Below are 23,537 nucleotides of genomic sequence, written 5' to 3' on the forward strand. Positions count from 1 at the left end.
AGAGTGAGACTCTGTCTCAAAAAAAAAAAAAAAAATTTTGACTTAGGCTCCTAGAATTACACCAGAATTTCATAGCAGTATCAAGAGACTTTTATTGTTTTAATTTGTAGAAGTAATAAATTCTTGTTTAAACAAGTTAAACAATGCAGAAATATATAAAGGATAGGTTGATTCTCCTTCCATGTCTGTGTTCCTTTAAAGTTACCATGTGGATTTGATTATATTATCTTTCACATCTGAAGTAGAATATATATATCTATATATATATACACACACACACACATACACACACACACACACACACACACATACACATGCATACTTTCGGTGTATGTGTTTTGTTTTTACATACTTGGTTTTTTAGATGGAATTCTACTAATCACATTATTCTGTAACTTTGTTTCACATATAATACTATTTTATGGGCATCCCTCTGGCAATATATGCAAATTTAAATGGCAGCAGTCTTCACCTGTATATATAGCCAAGAGAAATCCTGTGCATGTCTACTAAGAGTCATGTACAAGAGTATTCCTAAAAGCCCTGTTGTGTAATAGCAAAACCAATGGAATGGACAAATGAATTACAGTAGGTTGATATAATGAATCTGTGCAGCAGGGGAAATTTATAAACTATACTGAAACATCATAATAGGGGTAAACGCCTGGAACAAGACATTGAAAAGATAAAGCCAATATCAGAAGAATACATATGATTCTATGTTATAGAATTAAACAAAACTAGCTGATTATTTAGAGATAACAAATGGCAATGACAAAGACATTCCCATTACTTAAGGGGAGAATCAGAAAAGATTGGAGAAGGGCAGTGTGGCAGGGGGGTGGTGGTGTTTTTACTCTACACCTATTTTATAAATACTCTTGATTTCATTAGTCAATAAACATAAAAAAAGACTCCACATACAAAGTTAATGGCTAGACTTTCTTCCCAATATGCAAATAGCTACAAAAAATTAATTCTTTTTAAAAAGTCAGAAATGGGCTAAGGAAATAAATTGTTAAATTCATTGAAGAGAAAATTCACATTACTTATATGGAAAGATGATCAACCTCACTAATGATCAGAGTAATGATTATTTAAATTAGATAACAAATTGCAAGTTCGGCAGATTGCCAAAATCTGCAAATGAGAATTTGAAGAACTCCATCAACCATGCCAGCAGTGATGTAGGATACACTCACACGTTGTAGGTACAACTGTACATCACTACGCTTTTGAAAATTCCATGCTCATTTTTCTCTACCAGATCAGAAATTGTAATATTCTACAAATATCTTGTGACCATAGGAATACAGTTGACTGTGGGACTCACACTACTGTGTAACTCTTGGTAATGCAGCATCGCAGCTTTATTCCTGATGTTTTCTCCTTAGTTTCCTTTCCTGAGCCTGTCAATTGCTAGAATTACCTTCCACAGACTGGTCCTACACACAGCTCTTCTAGAAGCAGTTCTGAGGTAAAAACTGAGTACTTAGGGCATACAAAATACCAGTGGAGGTGAGAGAATATATATCAGGCCTCCTGCTAATTCATCAGAGATGGTGGTCAGGTTGGTCACTATGGTTCTGGCCTACTTTCAGAACAATTAAAGGCTTAAAAAACTTAATTAATCTAAATTGTAGATTATAATATTAATAGTACTTTTATAGAAATATACTTGTGGCTAGCCCTCTATCATCTCTTAAAAAAAATGTATATTGGCCGAGCGAGGTGGCTCACACCTGTAATCCTAGCACTTTGAGATGCTGAGGTGAGCAGATCACTTGAGCTCAGGAGTTTCAAACCAGCCTGAGCAAGAGCAAGACCCTGTCTCTACCAAAAATAGAAAAATTAGCTGGGCGCGGGGGCACATGCCTATAGTCCCAACTACTCGGGAGGCTGAGGCAGAAGAATCACTTGAGCCCAGGAGTTTGAGGTTGCTGTGAGCTATGATGATGGCACTGCACTCTAGCCTGGGTAATAGAGTGAGACTCTGTCTCAAAAAAAAAAAAAAAAGAAAGAAAAGTGTATGGACTTTGGTCCATAAGAAAGCAAAACAACAGAACAGAAGCATGTACTTTGGAGCTACGTGTAGGTTAATACTTTGTGTTCCACTGTTTGAGTTTATCAGCGATAGCTAGCTAACTGAAGAAATTATATTATAGTCATGGAATAGATCACTCAGACATGAAATCTGACCCAAAGACTTTTAAAAGTGGCTAAATCTTACCTAGATTATTTCTCTCTGCCTTTTACTTCTAATTTATTTATGATCCTTTGACATGAGCAGATGTTTCCTTTCAGACTAGAGAAGTAGGACATGGATATGAATTGTGCTTTGCAGTCCTTTAGCAGTAATGAAGCAGAAAAATGAGAGAATTTCATCCTTTCCTCCCCACCCTGCCATGCCTCCCTTATTTGCTACTCTGTCGTTTTGGGGATTAAGCTCCCAGTGGCAGTAGCAGGACCAGATGAGACGGGGTGGGTCTTCTTCTCCAGAGACCAAGTATTTGGGCTTTCCCATTTTCAGTTTTCCCAGACTGATCATGCTTCTGGGTGAAAAGGCAGAAGCAGTTAATTGACCTTTTATAAAGTACTAATCTTATGAATGGTCGGTTAGTATTATGGTAACCATTGTTGGGTACTAACTGTGACCAGATGAAAGCAGTGCTGAAGGCTCACCCTCTTTCATTGCCTTGATAAAAGTTTTCTTTCATGTTCATTTGACCTTAATCCATTCATTCACGTATTCATGCAACAAATAATTATTGAGCACCTACTCTGTGTCAGCTATTGTACTAAAGCCTCAATATATACAATGATAAACAAGATTCCATTCTTTCCCTCAGGGAGTTTTCATACTAGAGTCTGTCTGCCTACTACCATCTACTGCTGCTGCCTCTTCCCCCTCCTCCTCCACCCCCCACCTCCTTGCTCATCCATGTTGTCTCGCTCTCACTCTGGCTTGCTCTCATTTCTTGCTTGTTTGGTGACAGACCTTGCCTCTCTGACATCCCACAACCACCGCCATCAACAGCTGGGAATACCCTACACCTTCTTGCCTTCCACACTCAGGCTCTGTCGCACCTTGAAAGATGTCAAAGAGAGAGCCCTGTGAGCCCACTGACACTCAGACAGTACCCAATTACCAGACAGTGCCTTGAAGGGTTAAGGGTCTGGTCCCCAGTCTTACAAAGCCAGAAATTCAATAACATACCCAGATTTAATCAAGCTCAGAGTGACTGATTCATGCTGTTCAAACTTACAAAACACTGATTTCAAAATCAGAAGATAAATTTTCTGATTTACTTTGGGCGATAGAGATGACATAGTAATTAGCACCTTTCAATTGTTCCATTCTCTCTCTTCTGGTTGGTAGGTTCATAAATTAGAAAGTTGCTCAGTGAGCATAAAATTAAAGGTAACTGGATGTGTATGCAGAAAATGCTCATTAGGTTGAATCTACCGATGAATTGCCTGTTTCTGTGTGGCACCACCATTGCTGCACCTCTCTCATGTCGCTCAAGGACACTCCCCCACCCAGTTCCTGATAAATGGACCTCAGTATTATCCAAACTACAGGGAAATTCCGTGCTTGCATGGTTATGCCATTGCAGAAGCTGGTACAGCATAGATTAACAGAGTGGGATCTACCTTCGCTGTTCTCAGTGAACATTCTGTAAAGCCCTTGAGTTCCTTGCTATATGAGACTAATCCACTATAATCCACTATTCAGACCTGGGCTCAAGAGAGCTTAGGTGTGGTTAACCTATGGCTTCCCTCTGTGCACGTGTTTATATGTGTGCTTCTTATGACTCGTTGGCTCGTCAATAAGGGAACTAAGATGGATTTTAGTGATACAGGTGCAAACTGGACCTCATGTTTACACTCTCACCTAACCCTCCGCTCCAGAAAAATCCTTCTTCAGAGCCCAGCTTAAATCCCATCTCCTTCAGTCAGGCCTCAGGCACACCCATCCCATTCCCAGGCAGAGGGAATTATTCTCTTCTTTTTGATTCCATGGGAATTTTCACAGTTTTCTGCTCCTTTCACTTTGTGTATAATAAGTGATCTGATTGTCAAGTGTGAGCCAAGCTTTTCTCATTTATCTGATTAATCTTTGTGTTTGTGGTCCTTTACAAAGAGTATGGCATATAGTTGGTGCTCAGTAATGTTCTTGGATGGATTACTAAGTATGTCTCTCCACATAACTAACACGAGTCTTCTAGAAGAGGGACCGTCAGTCAAATCCAGCCTCCACCTGTTTTTGTAAATGACGTCTTGCTAGAACACAGCCACACTCTTTCAGTGACATGCTGTCTGCTTTCATGCCACACTGGCAGCGTAGTTTTGACAGACTGTGTATCTCACAAACTTAAAATATTTACTCTCTGGCCCCTCACAGGTAGAGCTTCCTGACCCCTCAATCTAAAAGTTTATTTTCTTCCACTCAGCATTATTGGATAAACTCTGAAAATGGCTTAATCACTGGTTCCCATTTATCTAGAATTTTTTTAAAGTAATACACCAATACTTCCCTTGTCTCTGTGGTGCAGTCAGTTAGCATGTTTGGCTGTTAGCCCAAAGGCAATATGCCATTACTTTTGGTCTATCGAGTTACTACAAAGTTGATTAAATTACAGCTGTAATTGATTGTAAGCTTGGGGACAATACTCTGGTTACTCTAATTGGAATCAGGTGTTTTCTAAACTGTGTCAATGCCACTATTTACAAGTCATCATTTTTTTCTTATATTTGAGGGACTTCAGTGGAAATTGGGATATAAAGAGTCCCACTGTAACTTGCTAAATGATAAGCATCTAACTAAACATCAGTTAAATTAGAAATAAAAGATCTTTTTCTTGAGATTTGTAAAACAGGTTATATGGCAATAAAAGACATGACAATATTTTTCTCTTTCCTATTATTTGAGCAGCCTAATACTAAAATTATTTTGGTCTCTAGGCTTACATGACACCTGGCCTTTGTTCAGTCAAGTTTAAATAAATTAAGCACTATCTGTTTTCTATTCACAATTACTAGAGATTATTATGCTAAGTTTACATGTGTTTATTAACACATTGCCTGACACACAATATGCCTTCAAAAATATTCGTTGAATTAATGTTATGCTAAATAGAACCTGGCTTTTTTAAAGCTTTACAGCATTTCTTTCTTTTTTTTCTTTCTTCCTTTCTTCCCTTTCTTCCTTTTTTTCTTTCTTTTTTTCATTCCCTCCTTCCCTCCCTTCCTTCGTTCTCACTGTGTCACCCAGGCTGGAGTGCAGTGGTGTGACCAGAGTTCACTGCAGGCTCCAACTCCTGGTCTTAAGTTATCCTCCCACCCACAGCCTTCTGAGTAGCTGGAACTACAGGCATGTACACCCATGCCTGGCTAATTTTTTTATTTTTTGTAGAGACAAGGTTTCTCTATGTTGCCCAGGCTGGTCTCGAACTCCCGGGCTCAAGCGATCCTCCCCCCTCAGCCTCCAAAAGTGCTGGGATTACAGGCATGAGCCACTGTACCTAGCCCTATTTCTTATTAATATGTAGTATTGGGCCTCTGTAAGTGTAGATATAGTAAGATTATATCATTGCTCAGAGGAGAGAGATGTTGCATCTACCTGAAACTGGTAAGCAAAACTTGACAGACAAAGTATAATTAGAGTAACCATGGAAGGACTTAAGGAGAAAAAAAGTATAGGTAAGGAGTGCATGTAAGGTAGAGAGATGGCATGAACAGAGGCAGGCACACATAATACGAATTTAAAGGAATGGGCTATCCCAGCTTGGCTGAAGGAGTTTGTTTATGCAGGGTAGAGTGCTTACACACAAAAGTGAGTGAATGGGTAAAGTCTACAGCTCCAAAATGTAAATATCTTAGAAACCTTACCATATTACTAGGAAACCACAAGATGTTTGAGCAGAGGAGTAAAAAGGAAAAGACGCAAGGTATGGGGAAACTGAGTTAGGAGACGCTGTGAGGCGATGACCCCTAAAGAGGAGCAATAGACAATGACAGGAAAGAATGAGACAACAACCCTTGACACGTCGCCTAGATAACAGGGGGAAGAAAGTGAGTTTTAATTCACTTTCATCATGGGATTTCGAGCCTCAGAACATATGACCTCGTTATTAGCAGAAAATAGGAAATCAGAAAACATTATGGGGGAATATGATTAACTCATTTTTTTAACAGGAGGTCATGAGCTCAGGAGAGAAGTCAGGGCTGGGAGATAGATTTGGGAGTCCCCATCATCAAGTGTCTTATTACGGTAGATTGAGGAGAATGCAGGCCAAGAATCGGCCTTAGGATTTAGCTATCAGGAGATCATTTGTTACCTTTGACAATGAAAACCAGGTTGCTGGAGCTTAAAGCTGGAACACCCAGTCTGGGGGCTCAGACTTCTAATTGGTCACAAAGGCAATATTGGAAAGATTTCAAAAAGCCTAATGGAAGTCTTACATAAAGCTAAGTAAATAAACAAAAATGGATGTTTCTTTTTTCCTGAAATCATACCAATCCAATGTTGGTTTTCAGCAAACTGGAAGTTCTGATGTGCATTAAAAATGGATTTGGTTGATTTAAAATGGGAAAGTACATTACTCTTTATTCTTACCTCTTCGGCCTTGTGGACAAATTCATTTCAGCATTCCTTGGAACACACTTTGGCAAAAGTGTGAGATAATGATGTGAGGTTGTCTAGCAGCAGGCTCTGTGATGGGCAGAATCAGGCTTTTAGTCCCAAAATGTCCAAATAACTGCAATACTCATAGGTAACAAAGTGTTTCCGTGTGCATCGTCTCAGCTGGTCTTCTCACCACTCATTATAACATCTCTCAGCTACCTCTAATTCAGAAAATAATTAGGCAGTCTCCTTTTAACTTTGCACAGTCCTAGCCATTAAAAGTTGCTTTAGGATTGATCTGGAAGAAGTTAGAACTTTCTTTTCTTCAGCCTCTCTTAGAAAAATTGAAATTCTGCTTTTTTAAAATGTCCGTTAGCAAAATCGTCTTGTTTATGCCGTGTCTATGGATTTTTTTTTTCACGTGATTGTGTCACATCTGTGGCAATTTAATTTAGTGACCTGGCGAGTAATGATGCAAATATCCGTAATAAATATTTGAGGATTGAAGTGGATTTTGATACGGGCATATTTCTGACTCTTATATTTCATTATGTACATTTCAAGGAATTGATTATTGAAATCTGAGTATCATTAACTGAAACTATGAAAAGCTCATTGTTAAAAATCCTTGCAGTGGTTGTCAGCGTCCTGTGCTGCTTTAGAGCTTTGAACCCAGACTCCTAAATGAGAAACGTGTGTGCCCTTCATGTTTTTTAAGGATGTATGTCGATGGGTATTTAGAAATTTCTCCCAAGGTACACAATAATCTTAAACAAAATAACCTGCAAGGCTAATTGAACACTTTCTTTTTTTTTTTTTTTTTTTTGAGACAGAGTCTCACTCTGTTGCCCGGGCTAGAGTGCCGTGGCGTCAGCCTGGCTCACAGCAACCTCAGACTCTTGGGCTCAAGCAATCCTACTGCCTCAGCCTCCTGAGTAGCTGGGACTACAGGCATGCGCCACCATGCCTGGCTAATTTTTTCTATGTATTTTTAGTTGTCAGATTAATTTCTTTCTATTTTTAGTAGAGACGGGGTCTCGCTCTTGCTCAGGCTGATTTCGCACTCCTGAGCTCAAACAATCCACCCGCCTCGGCCTCCCGGAGAGCTAGGATTACAGGCGTGAGCCACCGCGCCCGGCCAAATTGAACACTTTCTTGGGACTATTCTCTCTGTACTCCATGCTACAAAGTTCCTAGAAATTTTTAAAAATTTTTTTAAAATTTTAAAAGATAAGAGACAGAAAAACAGACACCAACAGACAATTAGAGAGGAATAATTTCACCCATAAAAACACACCAAATTTAAAACACCGTTTGTTAATCATCTCAGATAATTGGCTATGCTGAAACACAACACTGAATAGCAGCCTTTGCTGAATAGTTCCAGGTAGAGCCGCAGGAGTTATCTACGTTGTCTGAGGTGGACTCTAGTTCCCACACTGACACTGAAAGCCTCTCTTCTGATCAGTTTTTGGCATTGGTTGGAGGGTCCCCATCCCCCAGCAGCTGCTACCCTTGAGTGCCAGCAAAACTGAGAGAGACAAAGATCAGTCAGCTCCAAGTGCTGAGGAGATTCTGGCGTCTTCCACATCATGGGAGGCCAGCCAAGGTGTGCTCTGACCCAGCTATTAAGAAGGCCCTTTCAAAGATATAAATGTTTTATAGCTGTGCTTGCTCCTGCTTAAAAAGTTTCTGTATGTTCCACCCACCTTTGTCCCAGGCCTGGCTGTAGGCCATGAGCAAGGGAGAGACAAGAAGGGAAAACTTTGACTCTCACTTTCCCCCTAAGTCCCCCAGACTCCCAGAGGTGATGTTCTGTACGGGGCATTGGAGCTAGAGGGGCAGTGGAGTGGGTTCCTGTCAGAAGGCGCTAAACCGAAAGGCAAGAGAGGTATGGAGGACAGAGCCTAGGCACTGAAGCCAAGAGTTGGAGCCAGAGAAGGAACAAAAGGAAAGTCACGTTGGCCCCTGCTTTGAATGAAGAGGATGATTTGGTCGTGTTTATTCTTGCTTATCTTGTTCATTCCAATGTGTTTGAAGCTAAAACTCTTGGTGATGAGTGTTGGGCTTCTGTCCAACAGGACCTCTCCTGCTTAACTGAATCTTCTTGAACGTAGCTGTGTTTCCCATACTTACAAAAAGGCATCCATTATTTAGTTTTACGGTTACGAATTTATGCAAATCCCTTAGATTTACAGATGCACTGAGTTTTGACTTATGGCTTTAAAAAATAATAATTGACCTTTTTCATAAATATATATATCCTAGATGGTGCCAAAGGTCCCAAATCATTAAGGGCATCCAGTTCGTTGGTGGTGCACGGAGGAAAAATTAAGCGGAAGTTTGTGGATCTGGGGTAAGCACTTCATGATGTAAAAAGCAAGCCCTCTGTAAAAAGAAGACTAAAAGAGGAAATTTCAACTCCCCCTCTCTGTGTGCTGTCATTATAGGGCACCTTTGCGAAGGAATTCCAACAAGGGAAAGAAATGGAAAGAAAAAGAAAAAGAAGGCAATAGGTTTTCTGCAGGTAGCAGGTATGAGTAGGTGATAAAGAACACAGATTTATTTCTATACCTAAACTTTCTGCCCCCTTTTTCCATTGTTAACCAAAATCAGTGGTCAACATCTTTGAGCTAAAGTGATATGCCTAGAGTTGAGATGAAAAAAAAATGCACAATCAGTTTATATTTGTCTTACTCTAGTTATAGCCTGCATCTGGCCTTGGGCATATCCATTGGTTATTCATTGCAGAGTTATGGTCACATGAAGAGTTTCAATAAATGTTTATCTAAATACAGCGTAAACATATCTATGCATTACTTTAGACATATTTCAGATTTTTTGCCTGACTACCCACAACACTAGTGCTTTCTCTTTTTGTTAAGTCTGAAAGAGTAATTTTTCATGTAAGTACCTTGTTGGCATTCAAGACTGCCCTGCCCCATATGCGTGTAAGAATGACCACCATCTCAAGTGGACTTAGCTATTTAATTGATTTTGCAGGCACTGTCAGCTATGCTTACTGTTCAGTAAGTAACACTTCTCTTTTCTATAGAGAAGTGAGCTTTGAACAAACAACATGTTGTCAAGTTTTCCCAATCTTATTCTGAGACTACATAATTTTAAACTTAGGTTTGTACAGGGAGACAGTATAACATAAAGCTCTGAAGTCCAACTGCCTGGGTATGAATCACAGCCCTCCCACTTATTCCTCTTAAATCTTGGACAAGTTAGTTACCCTCTGTGCCTCCATTTTCTCATGTAAAATGAGAGTAATAACAGTACCTACTGCATAAGATTAGTGTAAGGATTAAATGAATTTTTATATAAAGCTTTAAAATGGTACCTGGCACATAGGAGGTGTTAAAAAATAATAAAGTTAACAAATTGCTGCTATTATTATTATCATTTGCAAGTTACAAGTAGTTTTATCACTTCATTTGATCCTTACAATAAGATTGGGAGGGTAGATAATACTATCAGCCTTTATTGAGGAAGAACTTCTCCTTCTTAGAATTTAATTGAGTTGCCTAGGGTATGCAGCAGGCAATTACTGTCAAGCTGGGGCTTGTGCCTCCTGTCTAGATAGATGTCTTTCCAACACACCGCGCCACCTCTAGTTACTTATGTATCTAATGGTGCTTAAATTTCTTTATGAAATTTAGAAATCACCTCAATAGCATAGACAAAGGAAGAAACAGAAAAAAATTGCTAAAAATAAGAGACCGTAAAATCATTTGAGGGTCATTTACCTTCTTCATTCGTTGTCCCCTGCTGTTTCCTTTTTTCTTTTTTTCTTTTCTTATATACACCTTGGTGAGAAATGTAACTTCTCCTTGGGATTACAGGAGAATGGGATGGGGGATGAAGAGAAAGAATTTCCAAATTAATTGTTTTTGTCAGTCTGGGTTTCTTTTATGCTATACAGTGGAGAAAGGGTAGAAAGCTCTCATTTTAAGGAGGACAACAATCTCAGAAAAAATAAAGGTAAATCTGAAGCCATATGCAACCCAAAAACAATGTAACTGTGCATGGTTTTAGAGTGAGAAATAAAAAATGGTCTACTTTTTGCCTTAAAGTTAAGAATACAAAACTATCAAACATACTCAGGAAAAAATAAAAACAAATAATGAAACCATTTAAGGGAGAGAAAGAGATGCACAAATATACAATGGGAGAGAAACTCAGACACATCAGAAATGACACTGCCCTTCCCTTGGTCTCTGGGCTCAGAAGCAGTCAGTGCCTCTCAGCTTTGAGGCACCACCTAAGATGGATGCTCACACTGACAGCCAGCAAGGAGGTGAATGTTTAACTCAATTTCATCATAGTAGCCAGAGATTATCACTTTCTTGTATAAATTCCAGGTAATAATCAAGCAAATCTTGATTGTGTTGGTGAGCACTCACCTTTACTGCAGGCAAAACCACAGATAGTAGGTGGTCATCAGCATACTGCCTTACCACAGCTCATGTCAGCTTCTGGACCCTCAGCTAGGATTCTAGCTTGGCTGCTTAGCCATCTCTATTTTTTTTTTAAGATAGAGTCTCACTCTGTCACCCAGGCTGGAGTAGAGTGGCATGATCATAGCTCACTACAGCCTCAAACTCCTGGGCTCAAATGATCCTCCTGCCTCACCCTCCTGAGTAGCTGGAGCTACAGGTGCATGCCACCATGCCTGGCTAATTTTTTTTTTTTTTTTTTTTTTTTGGTTTTTTGTAGAGATGAAGTCTTGCTATGTTGCTCAGACTGGTCTTGAACTCCTGGCCTTAAGCCATCCTCCCACCTCAACCTCCCAAAGTGCTAGGGTTATGGGAATGAGCCACTGGGCCCGGCTCATCTCTGTACTTTTAAAGCATTAACTCTGGATTCTCCCTGCTTCAGTAGTCACAAATTATGCCACATGCAACAACACTACAAAATAGTTTTCAATTAGAGTCATAATTTTACAATTATTTATAATTACAGTAGAATTTTAGCAGGATTGAAAAGAATTCATGTAATTGAAATAGTAGAAGAACAAGGGAACAAGAGGGCTATTTTCTGTTTCAAAAATATAATTTTCGAGCTATCACAGCAGTCGGTTAAAACACTAAAAAAAGAAAAAATCTGATGACAGCCTCTGTTCTCCAATATGGATTGATAATGGGCCCAGAACTTTATAAAACATTTTCCAGGAAGAACAGAATTACTGCTTAATAGAAGCTTAATGCAATTGAGTGGGTTTCACAGGCCCCCTGAAAGTAGGTGGGCTATAAGTGCCATTAGCTTATGGGGGTCACACCGTAATTGTAGAGCAGTACCAGGAGTAAACTCACCACCTGGTGAAGCTTTCTCAGAACAAGGAGTAAAGGATTCACAGATTGAGTTGGTAACCTTATCTTTTAGGCTTTTCATCCAATTCTTATTAGATTGTTAAAAAATCTGATGAAATCAGTCAGTTATAACCTGTGGCTGTTAAATTTTAAAGAGGCAAGACTTTTGCTGAGTTTGGCCTTGGTTTTAGTTTTTTTCTTCGCATACAGTAAAAAGTTTACTCTGTTGTGTTCCTTGTGGATACATAATGTCTCAGATTCCTGACCAACATGAGACAAATGGAGAAATTAGATGAAGTTAATAATAACAAATAAATAAACCCAATAAGAAATATGATTTGTTTCTATCCCTTTTCAAATATGTCTCAGTGAACATTCTGATTTAAACAGGTGGCACAGCAGGTAACAAAAGCAGGAAACATTTAATTGTCAGAGCTTGTTCATCCCTTAAAATATATACCAAAGGGTAAAATAAAATACTATTCTAAATTCTAGAGTAAGTAGCCATTGATGTCAGTGAAGTACCCACTTTGGAGCTCTGTAGAGAAGTTCCCAGTTTGGTCACTGAATGGAAAGCCCTGTGAGCAGATGTGTGTATCTCAGGTGAGGCCAGATGGTGGCATGTTGGGAAAGTGATGGGGAAGGGAGACGGCACTCTGTGTGGAAGTGAATTAGAATTCACCTTGAAAGTGTGATCAGTGGAAAGAACACAGAGCTGGAATTCAGGGGAGTAGTCCTGACTTTTCCATAGACAAGCCTCTGAATCTCTGGGACCTTGGTCTCCTATCAAAAAGTGGATTGGACTAAGACTATGTGGTCTCTAACTCACCATCCATCTCTGTATGCACTGTCCAGAATGGTAGCCTCTAGTCAGATGTGGCTTGAAACATTCTGGTCTCTATTGAGATTTGTGTAGGAGAAAATGCATGCTGGATTCAAAGACTTAGTATTAAAAAAACAATGTGAGATATCCTATTAATAATTTTATAATATTGATTACATGTTAAAATAATATTTTATACTTGGAGGGTAAATAAAATATATTATTGAAATTAATTTCACCTCTTTTTTCACGTGGCTACTAGAAAATTTAAATTTACATTGCAGTTTATATCATATTATTTTGGATAGTGTTGATTTGTAGGATTCTGTGAAAAACAAATCCTCCTTTAATTTCTAACTCATTATTCACTTGGTCTATAAGTTAACATGTATTCATTTGTTGTTTATTCTTTTACGTATATTCCACTCTTCTTTGTTCAAAAATAATTTGTTTATATACAAAAGTACATGTGCTACAGCAATGTAATTTATTTAAAAAGTAAATTGAATATAGAAAAATAAAGCAGTAAGTAAGTAAAGTTGGTACTTAAAATACAACATCATCAATAATACCTTCATAGTTAGTAAAACACTGGCCTTTCAGTGAAAGTCAAGAGCGCGATGTCAAAATGGTTAAAAGCCTAAGTTCACATTCCAGCTCTGCCACTTATCTTGGACAAGTTGCTTAATCTCTCTGTGTCTCAGTTTTCTCATCTGTAAAATGGAGACATATGATGCTTCTTTGGGTTGTTGGGAGGATTAAGAGGGTCACATTCAAGTATATTTCAAGTTCTTAATAAATAAAAATGGTTATAGTTACTGTTTATATTTAAAACAAGTTTGATGAGAGGGATGTAAACCAAAGTATTTTTCTCCATGTATGTTTTGCCGACAGTCTTGTTCAGCTAAGGATAACTTTTTTTATATCTTGAAGAATGAATGGGCTGTAGGGATTATGCTTCAGGCAGTTCTTTATAGGATGATATTTCTCTCAAAGAGGCTTTAGATAAATCATGGCATGACAGTGAGATTGAAATTATATCCTGTGACAAGTCCCTGGAGGGCAGCTCTGCCCTGTTACTGAGTAAGGGCAGAGCCCCTGCTTAACAGTTATCTGAGCTGGGTGGAAACACACCCTTTTAGAAGAGTTGAGGGTAAAGATGAGCACTTATGTGAGTAGAAAATACCTCCCCTCTGCCTAAGCCTGGTCCATTGAAAGCAGTCATTTTCTTGGAGACCTTTGAATAATGTCAGCTTAGCCTTTAGTGCAGACTTACTCTTTCATAACTGTCTGTCCCATTTTCAGCTGCATTTATCATTTCAATATTCAATTTTCTTTTTAAGTACTTTTTAAGTACTTCAAGTGCCTGAAAACTGACAAACTTACATTCTGAACAAGGAAACACTTCCCATACTTAAAACAGCTCTTGTAAATCTAAGAATTTAATACTATTACTGTAGTGACTCTAAACATCCCAATACAATTATCAGTATGTGTACATTAAAACACAAATCTAAAATGAGTTTAAAATTTTAAGATAGACTCAGTGGACAAATTTCTCTCTCAGATTTCTGCTAGTACAAATTTTCTTAAATACCTAAGCAATATATTTATCATTCCTAAACTAAACATTTATGTTTTGATGGTATACATTGTGTTTACATGAGCCTCGTGCTATTTCATTTTAAACCATCCCAGACTGGGGAAGACTCATTAAGGGAATAGTTTCACCACCTCAAATGAGTTAAGGCTGAACACTCTATAGTGACCACCTCAGATGGACTGTTGGTTATTGATCAGAAATTCAGGCCAGAATTCATGATATAGGAGCAAGATATGTCCAGGGTGGTTGGCCCTGAGCTGCAGATGGACACATGTTTCTCAAAGCTGTTATCCATTAGAGTCTCCAAGAGCTCTTTTGGTAGCGCTGGCTTTACAACCTCAGTCTCTTTGGTGGATGTTAGAACCTTACAGAATTACTTCGTTTGATTTAGATGAATGAAGTCTGCAACTCTTCCTCTGGTTGCAGCTAGCTTTCTTCAGTTAACTTCCTTTACTCCCTGTTTGAATTCTATATTCTTTTTATACTTAATGTGTTCTGGTGGTTTCTGAACTCTTAGTGATATTTTGATGACATCCAATTAGATTCTGAATACTTCGCATACCTATATTCAAAGTTAAAACAACAACAACAACAACAACAAAAATCACCATGGACTGTTTAGCTGAGCAATTTAATTTTGGAGGGTCAGCCCCAAGTAAAACTGATTTCAAGATGTATATAAACAAGTTAGTTGCTCTGTAGAGTTATTAGACATAAACCATTCAAATGCCAGGAAACAGCTACCCTCCAAGTGACATCTTTCGATTATGAAGACTGAATTTGAAGCCATTCTTTGTCCCAGTTCCTAATAATAAAAGTATCAAGGATATAGCAGTGGCTTGTGATTCTATTTTTTCCAAAAACAATAGCAAGCCATACAAGTATAGCTAAAAAAGAAATAAAGGAAGTGTAGAACATACACCTATTTTGATCTGAAAATTATTTTCAATTCCATCAAGAGTTCATTTTTACCAATATTGATTTGGGGGAGGAAGGAAGAAAGGAGAAAAAGAGAGAAAGAGAAAGGAAAGGAAGGAGAGAGGGAAAGAAGGAAGAGGATATGAAAAAGGAGGGAAAGAAGGACTTTATGTTGTTTCTAGCAGATTTCTGCACAAAATAAAAGGGACTGTAAGAGTGGTCAAAATAAAATAACTGCTACCAAACTCTTTTTGCTCCTTTTGTAGGCCCAAGAGTTCAATTTTTCCAGAAGGAAATTGACATTTATTTTAGAAAGCATGTCTGGTAAGCTGATAGGACTATAATTTTAAAGTGATTGAGTGATTCCTTTTGAAATGACTATTCTCTAGGTCCAAGCGAATGGAAGCATACCACTGTTCAGTTATTTAAGGATACTAGGAGGCACACAAGGGTTACATCAGTTCATGGAGTTTTAAAGTCACAAATACACAAAGAAATGAAGGAGACAGGATATAGCCTTAGCAGGGGCACAGATGGGCCTCATGGGGAACTGGAAAATGCTCTTCAAAACACCCTAGAATCAGGCGGTTTTCAACTGTGGAGACACTAGTCTCTTGGGCTCTCATCGCTCTCTATCTGACTCTTCCTCCATTCTGTGCATTATCTTGGTGTGTAAAGCTGGAGGAAGAAAGCCTCTGGGTATCACCAGAAGCCAAGCTTCTGTGATCTCCTTGACCACAAGGTGTAAGAACCACGTGGCCTCAAGACCTGTCCTCAGTGCTGGATACACAAGTCCACATGGAATTACTGCTCTTGAATATTTTCCTGGCAGTTAGAATTTTGGGAAGGAGTTTAATTAGATGGCCTATTTATAAACTTTAAAACAGTATCCATATATTTAAGCACTACCATACTTTATTGGAATTGTGAATGGAACTCCTAAAAAATTCCCCTGATTCAGAAATGTGTAACCAGAGGGGATAATGATCATCAGGTCCAGTTTTTCCTCACATATGTCCAATTATTAGGGAATGGGACTACAGAGAAAATATTTTTATGTTTCTATGCAGTTAGGGCTTTCTGAGCATCTTTACTGGAATGTGGGACCTAAGCTAAAAGACAAGCCTCAAAAGTTAAATTATGACTGGATAGTGAGAACTCCAGAGAGATTTCCCTCCCCAGAAGTATGTGGTTACATTTGAAGGGGGTAAAGTGGAGTAGGGAGATGAGACCCTGTTCCATGGAGACATTCCCAGGGTTGTAAAGCTGGAGCCACGAGTTTTATCTTCCCTCCAGAGACACATGTTTACATTCCAAAAGGTAAGAATCCCAGATCCTTCCCAAGTTGCATTTGTCTACATTGAGAATGTAAGATGTCTCCTCCGTCTCTCAGAGGGGCTTCGGGGGAGACAGCTGTCACTCTTCTGTCTAACCATCCAAATTCGTATTTTTGGAGTTCCTCACCTACGTTGTAGACCAAGTGTAAGATGACGTCTGGTTCTCATTGCATCACCCTGAAAGGGGATATGGGGAACCAGTTCAATAATTTTCTGTGAGTAAATAACAATCTGCTCTGCTCCAGAGACCTCGTATTTGCATTCAGGATAATATTGATAAATATAGATATTAAAATTTTTGAGCTGGCTCAGATCTGTGTTAAAATGCAGATTCCAGGTCAATTCCTCTATTGCCCTCCCCCAGATTCTAATTCAGTAAATCTGGGTGCCCATGACCTGTACTTAAACAGCTCCCCTGGTGATTCTTACCAGGCCTAGGGATTAAAAAGTGCTTCTTACAGATGACAGATCTGTTTCTGCTAGCACGCTTCCTTAAATTCAGTTACTGTACCACCCCTCCTCCCACCTTTTGATAGTATGTAGGTGGGTTTAAGGATACAATTTTTTTTAGTTTAAATGTTGCGACGAAATTGAAGATTGCCATATCTCTGGTTGATCTTTTTTATCCTTGCACACCCCTTTGTTTTGTTTCCTTCTTAAAGATAAACACTGTTAAAATCATCATATCTTCTGGAATCTTTAGTGTGAACAACAATTTCACTCACCCAACCTGCTGATCTCAATATTTTACCAAAACTTCACTGACTTCTCCATTTAATCATCATTCTTATAATCCCTTTACATTTGTATCTTCATAGTTTGCAAGATGTTTTTACATTTACTGTCCTATTTGATTCTCACAAAAATATCTGGGAATAAATAGGAGTTATACTATTTATATAAATTTGAAATATATAGCATTTCAAAATATATTTGAAATGAGATATGAGAAGACTGAAATACAGTATTCATGTGGGACAGAAGTTGTCTAGCTATGGTGTTTAGGCACTTTAAATTGCAAGATAATCTCTTTGTTGCCATGATATCAACAGCTATAAAATAATAGGTGTTCCATCAGATATCATTTGGACTAATTGGGGCTGACCCTACTTCTTCCAAGATGCACATAAACTGCTGCCCTTTCCTGCTTTGGTTCCTTGAACTCCTGGCCTCAAGCGTCCCAAAATGTTGGGATTACAGGTGTGAGCCACCACACCAAGCCAGTTCCTGATAATTATTTTTCTCTTAACCAAAAGATAACTACAAATATTAAAGTGTCTACATTAAGAGAAAAAAATCTGTTTTTTTCTCTTATGTTGGAAGGGATAAATGCCTTTGAATCCTTGATTGATTGATTGAGTCAGCGTTTCGCTCTGTTTCCCGGGCTAGAGTGCAGTGGTGTCAGGATAGCTCCCTGCAACCTCAAACTCCTGGGCTCAAGTAATAGTAGTTGTTACTACAGACAAACGCCACCACACCTGCCTAATTTTTTCTATTTTTAGTAGAGACAGAGTCTCTCTGTTGCTCAGGCTGTTCTTGAACTCCTGACCTCAAGAGATCCTCCCACCTCGGCCTCCCAGAGTGTTTAGGATTACAGATATGAGCCACCAAGCCCAACCTGAATCCTTTAAATGTTAAACAATACTTTAAAAAAAAAATGTTAAACAAGACTTTTATACTTCGACAGTTTTCAAAGCACTTTCCCACATATGCTCTCATTTAATTCTTAACAACCACATATGAGGTACATAGAAGTAACCACTTTTTACAGATGGAGAACCTAGAGTTTGGGAGAAAGCCTCAGGCCATGTGGCCTGGAGGTGGTAGACCCTGACCTCCAAGTGGGACGTGAGGGTTTCAGGTCTCGGGCTCCTCCTGTGAAAAGACACTAAGATTATGATGAAAAACCAATAAGCTGAATGTTCTGCTTAAAGTCTCATGAGCCCTGAAATTTTAAATTATTTAAATATATCATTTTCTAAAGTCTCAGACCCTTGGGAACATGAGTTCAGAGGAAAACAGAAAAGAGTGCTGGTTATGAGCTAATATCACCGGCCGTAAGGCACTGATGTATCGCCAGATAGAGGCAGTGCTGTGATGACTAACCCACCTAATAGCAGTTCCTAAAAGACTGTGCCCCTCCCTGATTATAATTCATCTACATACACTTATTAAGAACATTTAATAAAAATTCACCATGGCAATAGCAATACAAAAATGTTGATCATTGTCATAGAATCCATTTAGATGCAAAAAAGATAGCTATTAAGACCTAGTGTTATAGTCAAAAGGGCAAAAGTTTTACTCTGTTAAGCAGAACAATTTCTCAAACTTTTAATTGCAACTGTATTCAAAGTTTTTTTCAGAATTCAGTTTAATAAGTCTTGTATCTGCCCTTTCTCTGTCTAACACACCATTCTTTTTACAAAACAGGATCTTCAGAGGCAGGCTGGAAAACTGGAAACCCAAGCCACCCTCCGCAGCTCAGGCCTCCACTCGCTCCCCTTGCATGCCTTTCTCGTGGTTTAACGAAAGCCGGAAAGGATCCTATTCCTTCAGGAACCTGCCTTCACCTACAAGTCCCCTTCAGCCTTCTCTCACGACTCTAATTTCAGATAAAAAGGGGTCCAAGGTAGAATACACGTGGATTAAAAAAGCAAACGAGTAACCCAAACCCCTCCTCCTCTTCCATGTTGGGAAGGCATTCTCAACTGGTGTGTGTGGTCTGGATCTGAGAAACCCATGTGATAACACTGCAATAAACAATGCATGGTATTTCTTTTGTGGGGGAAAAGGAAGCCTCAATTAACCATCGCCTTCTTTAATACTTTTCTATTCTAGATTCTACATTACTCTTTGATTTGCCTGTCTTTTCACATATTGCTATTTAATCTCAGTTTGACAGTTAAGCCATGCTGGGAAAGATGCATTTGAATCATAGAACAGAATGATAGATCTGTTTACCAAGTAATCTACTTTAAATTACATTACAAAACTATTTCACTGTGCTCTTCGTGATTTACTGGAAAACAAATAAATTTGGGACTGAATATGTGTTCAGTTTCATATAAATGAAACTCTTTAAGACAAACCAATGCTGATCCTTACTACTTCTTTTAATCAAACTTCCATGTTGAGCAACTGTTGTAATTCTATCACAAAGTTCTTTAACTTTAGCAGAATTAGGAATTACATGCATGGGTTTTATTTGTTTTTAAATGCATCGTGGTTATTTCCAGCATGACACTGCAAACCTTATCTAACATTGTATCGAAACACAAACGGTGGCTAACTTTCACATGTTGTTTGGTCTCCTTTTGTCTGTGTTCACTTTTCTTTCTCAAACAGAAACGTGATTAATGTTACTTGAATTTAATTCTTTTCTTGAGGTCAACAGCTCTCAAAGGGTTTAGGCTAGGGTTTGGGGCTGTGTCTCCATTGACAAAACCAAATGGTAATATTCTATGTTAAATGCCCTGCTGTTTAAATGTTCTACCGGCTCTGATTTAGACTCCTTTTCTGAAGTTTTAGCAAACCTTGGCATTTGTTTGGTACTAATTCTCCAGCCTCTGTCATGGTATTTATTTTTGATAGCCAACTAAACCAAATACAAGGGAACCTGATGGAAAACTAATAGTCCAATTCCTAAGGAAGTAGAATATGAAACAAGATGGTATTGGCCAAATGCTTAGAGTTCCTGAGCACTTGGCCGTTCTAGAATCATTAGCAAAAGAAGTTTTGACAGCAGTAGAGCACTTTGATCTTGAAACATTTTCAGTATTGGATCTGAGACATCTAAACGTTCCTTGAATAATTGTACCATTATCTTGCACTGAAGAGACTCCAGATTTGGTTTAAAATGTTTTCACAAATGCAGCTACGTAGTCATTGTGAAGTTGTTTTGATTTTAATATCCACTGAACATTTTGATGAAGTTCTGGGAAAATTGTCTTTACACACTTCCACCTCCCCCAGCCCCAGGTGCTTATGTGGAAACGTGTGTCTGTTCTGTGCCACTCTGCTGGTGCCATGAGAGAGTTGAATTTTAACATGTAACTACTACTGTATTGTCAGACTGTGACCTCCCCTGGAACTCATCATCTTGAAGGGTACATCTAGGAGAGGATCTGCCATTTCTCACAGTATTTATCATGGCCAGCAACAAGAGATCCCTCCCAGGGGGTGCTCTAGCTACCTTTCTAATATTAATTGCCATCTGTTCTAATAATTCAGCCTCTCCACACCATCTTGTATTTTTACTTACACTGTTACTCATCACTATTAGGGTCAAAGAAGATAGGCTTATTAATATTACTCCTCTGAACAGTTGCAGAGGATAATGAATTCTGTACCCTTGAAGAGAGATTGAAGAATCATTTTTCTAAAACACCTATCCTTTCATCAGATGGAGAAAGCGCCCAGAATTCCCTGTCAACCGCAGAAGGGACAGTGTTCTCAACCACTGCCCCATTGAAGGTCATCCCCAAACCAAACAAGAATTTCTTCTTAGATTGTTTAAAAAGAGGCTTTTAGAACTTGCAAATGCACCTACCTCTGCATCATTCCCTGTACTCATTTAACACTAAACTTCATTTATTTTTACAGAGTTTTACCTTCAATGATGACTTCAGTCCCAGCAGCACCAGTTCCGCAGACCTGAGCGGCTTAGGAGCAGAATCCAAAACACCAGGACTCTCTCAGTCCTTAGCGCTGTCATCTGACGAGGTACTTCGATGGCACCATGATGGAACTGCTTTCTCAAATTGGACGTTTTACTCATGAGCTATCACTGGGAAAATGTTTTTTAGTTTAGATTTTGCATAGAAATAATCAGGACCATGGTTTTATATTTAATGTGAAGTCTTCATGACTTCTCTCCCCCTGTCTGGCAGCATGAAAGCCCAGTGTTGTTTCTTTACACTTTCCAGGGACCCCTTTTACATATATATGTAAACACATATGGTAGGGAGACTGGGCACTAGAGAGCAGAAATGGGGGAACAGCTCAGGAATCACATGGAAGTTTGCATATTATCCACTCCCTTTCCCTCTTGCTTCCCCCACAATCACCCCATCCCAGGATTCTGATACTCCCTCTGAATGGGGGCGGCCCCTGATTAAGAATCAGTGCAATGGAGAAGCACAGCTTTGATAAGGAAGGCAACCAGGGGGAGAAGCACTTATTTAGAAGCCAGGGTCAAAGTCAGCATCGGCTGAGAATCATCAGGAGATAAACACGTACAAGAGAGGCAGGAAACTGCATTAGCAAGTGACTTAGTTTCCGAAAAAGAGTGGTGGGGGTACAGGAAGCACTGTATATAAAGATATTTTTGTTCTAAATATTTGTTCTTATTGATTTCTTTCTAACATGATTTTTGTTTCATAAAACTATTTTTCTTTCTCGTAAACTTTTCTGCCCATGTTCTTCAAGCTTGGTGAGGTTTTAATTTTATTAAAACTGTGTGCTGTATATGTTGTGTCTGTTTCTGTAACACTTTTCTTCTTGATTCTTTTGTCGCTCCCTCACTCAGAGCCTGGATATGATAGATGACGAGGTGAGCTATCAGTGGGCTGTGTGTGGTGGTGTATGCGGTATTGTTTGAACTTGCTTTTCTCTCTTTGCAGATGATTTAAAAATCAGACAATACAAGAACGCTTTCCTCTGTAGTGGAGGGTTTCCTTGCGTTAAATAGCTTCAGTTTCCGCCTTTTTCTCTATCTTAGTTTAAAAGATGTCCCTGAGTCAAGAGGATCTCCAAATTCCACCTCTAGAGTTCCTCGATGTATCTCCCATCACCATCACCTTGGCACAGCCCATTCTTTTTCACCTCCTGTTCCTCCCTCTCGGCTTACCCCATTCCCTCTTCTGTGTTCCCCATGTGGGTCACCAAGGTGACTCTGGTCTTTCCTCCAGGACCTATCATCACCTTCATCTTCTCTCAGCTTAGTGGTTCTAGGAACCAACCTGCCCCTTTGTACTATTAAAAGGCGTATTCTGCAGTGGACAGACAGAGCCAAAAGTCTGGAATAAACCCCTAACTGTTGAGCTCTATCACTTCCTAGCTGCATGATCTTGGACAGATCATATAGACTTTCTGAGCCTCAGTTTCCTCATTTATTTAAAGTAATTATGGGTATTACCTGCCCTACCTTCCTCACAGGTTTTCTTGCTACTCAAGTGAAATAATGGTGGTTAAATTTTCCCTAAGAAGGCTAGAGGGCTTAATGCTCTCTTCAAAGTGAAAGATACCTCAATATTTTTTAATGTATTTTTACAAAACTCTAATTTCTTATCAGTGGGTAGATGCAGAGTGATGCACTCATTGCATGTAGAGGTTTATGAAATATTTATTTTCTACATCTGATAATATTTCCAGAGGATTTTAATGTAAAAGCTTGCAACATTAGAGTGTATTTCCTTAAACTTTCTACACTAACAATTCTGCTTTATTTGGGGGAATTTTTAAATTTCCAAATATCTAAAAACATGTAGGTAATAAGTATGTTTCTTTCTAACACAGCTAAAACCATTAGCTTATCATTTTATGGTTTAAAAATAATTGTGGCTCTCCTAGGTCAAGAAATTCCTTTTGATAGCATCATATGAGCCATAGCATTTTTTTCCTTTAACACCACTGCATAACATTCCTATCTCAGATCCTTGATGATGGACAGTCTCCCAAACACAGTCAGTTTCAGAGTCGGGCCGTACATGAATGGAGTGTGCAGCAGGTTTCTCACTGGTTAATGAGCATAAATCTGGAGCGGTATGTATCTGAATTCTGTGCCCAAAACATCACTGGAGAGCAGCTCCTGCAGTTGGATGGAAATAAACTTAAGGTAAAGAATTATATGTCTATGTTAGGTTACCAGGTATAATTTGTATTGCTCATAGTACCTAAAATGTTTTCATTA

At 38.8% G+C, this 23,537-nt stretch overlaps 1 protein-coding gene across 1 annotated transcript in view; it reads left to right on the forward strand.

Annotated features, from left to right (window-relative positions):
• PPP1R9A (protein phosphatase 1, regulatory subunit 9A) overlaps window positions 1-23,537 on the forward strand; it is a 328,117-nt gene that overhangs the window by 303,090 nt on the left and 1,490 nt on the right. Inside the window, exons 14-18 of the mRNA XM_012647532.1 lie at window positions 8,897-8,984; window positions 9,079-9,162; window positions 19,058-19,256; window positions 21,230-21,349; window positions 23,280-23,462. Coding sequence (XP_012502986.1) covers window positions 8,897-8,984; window positions 9,079-9,162; window positions 19,058-19,256; window positions 21,230-21,349; window positions 23,280-23,462 — 674 coding nt within the window. The remainder of the gene's footprint in view (window positions 1-8,896; window positions 8,985-9,078; window positions 9,163-19,057; window positions 19,257-21,229; window positions 21,350-23,279; window positions 23,463-23,537) is intronic.

This window comes from Propithecus coquereli, unplaced genomic scaffold (assembly GCF_000956105.1).
Source record: "Propithecus coquereli isolate 6110/MARCELLA unplaced genomic scaffold, Pcoq_1.0 Scaffold108, whole genome shotgun sequence".
In the NCBI taxonomy this organism is placed as follows: Eukaryota; Metazoa; Chordata; class Mammalia; order Primates; family Indriidae; genus Propithecus; species Propithecus coquereli.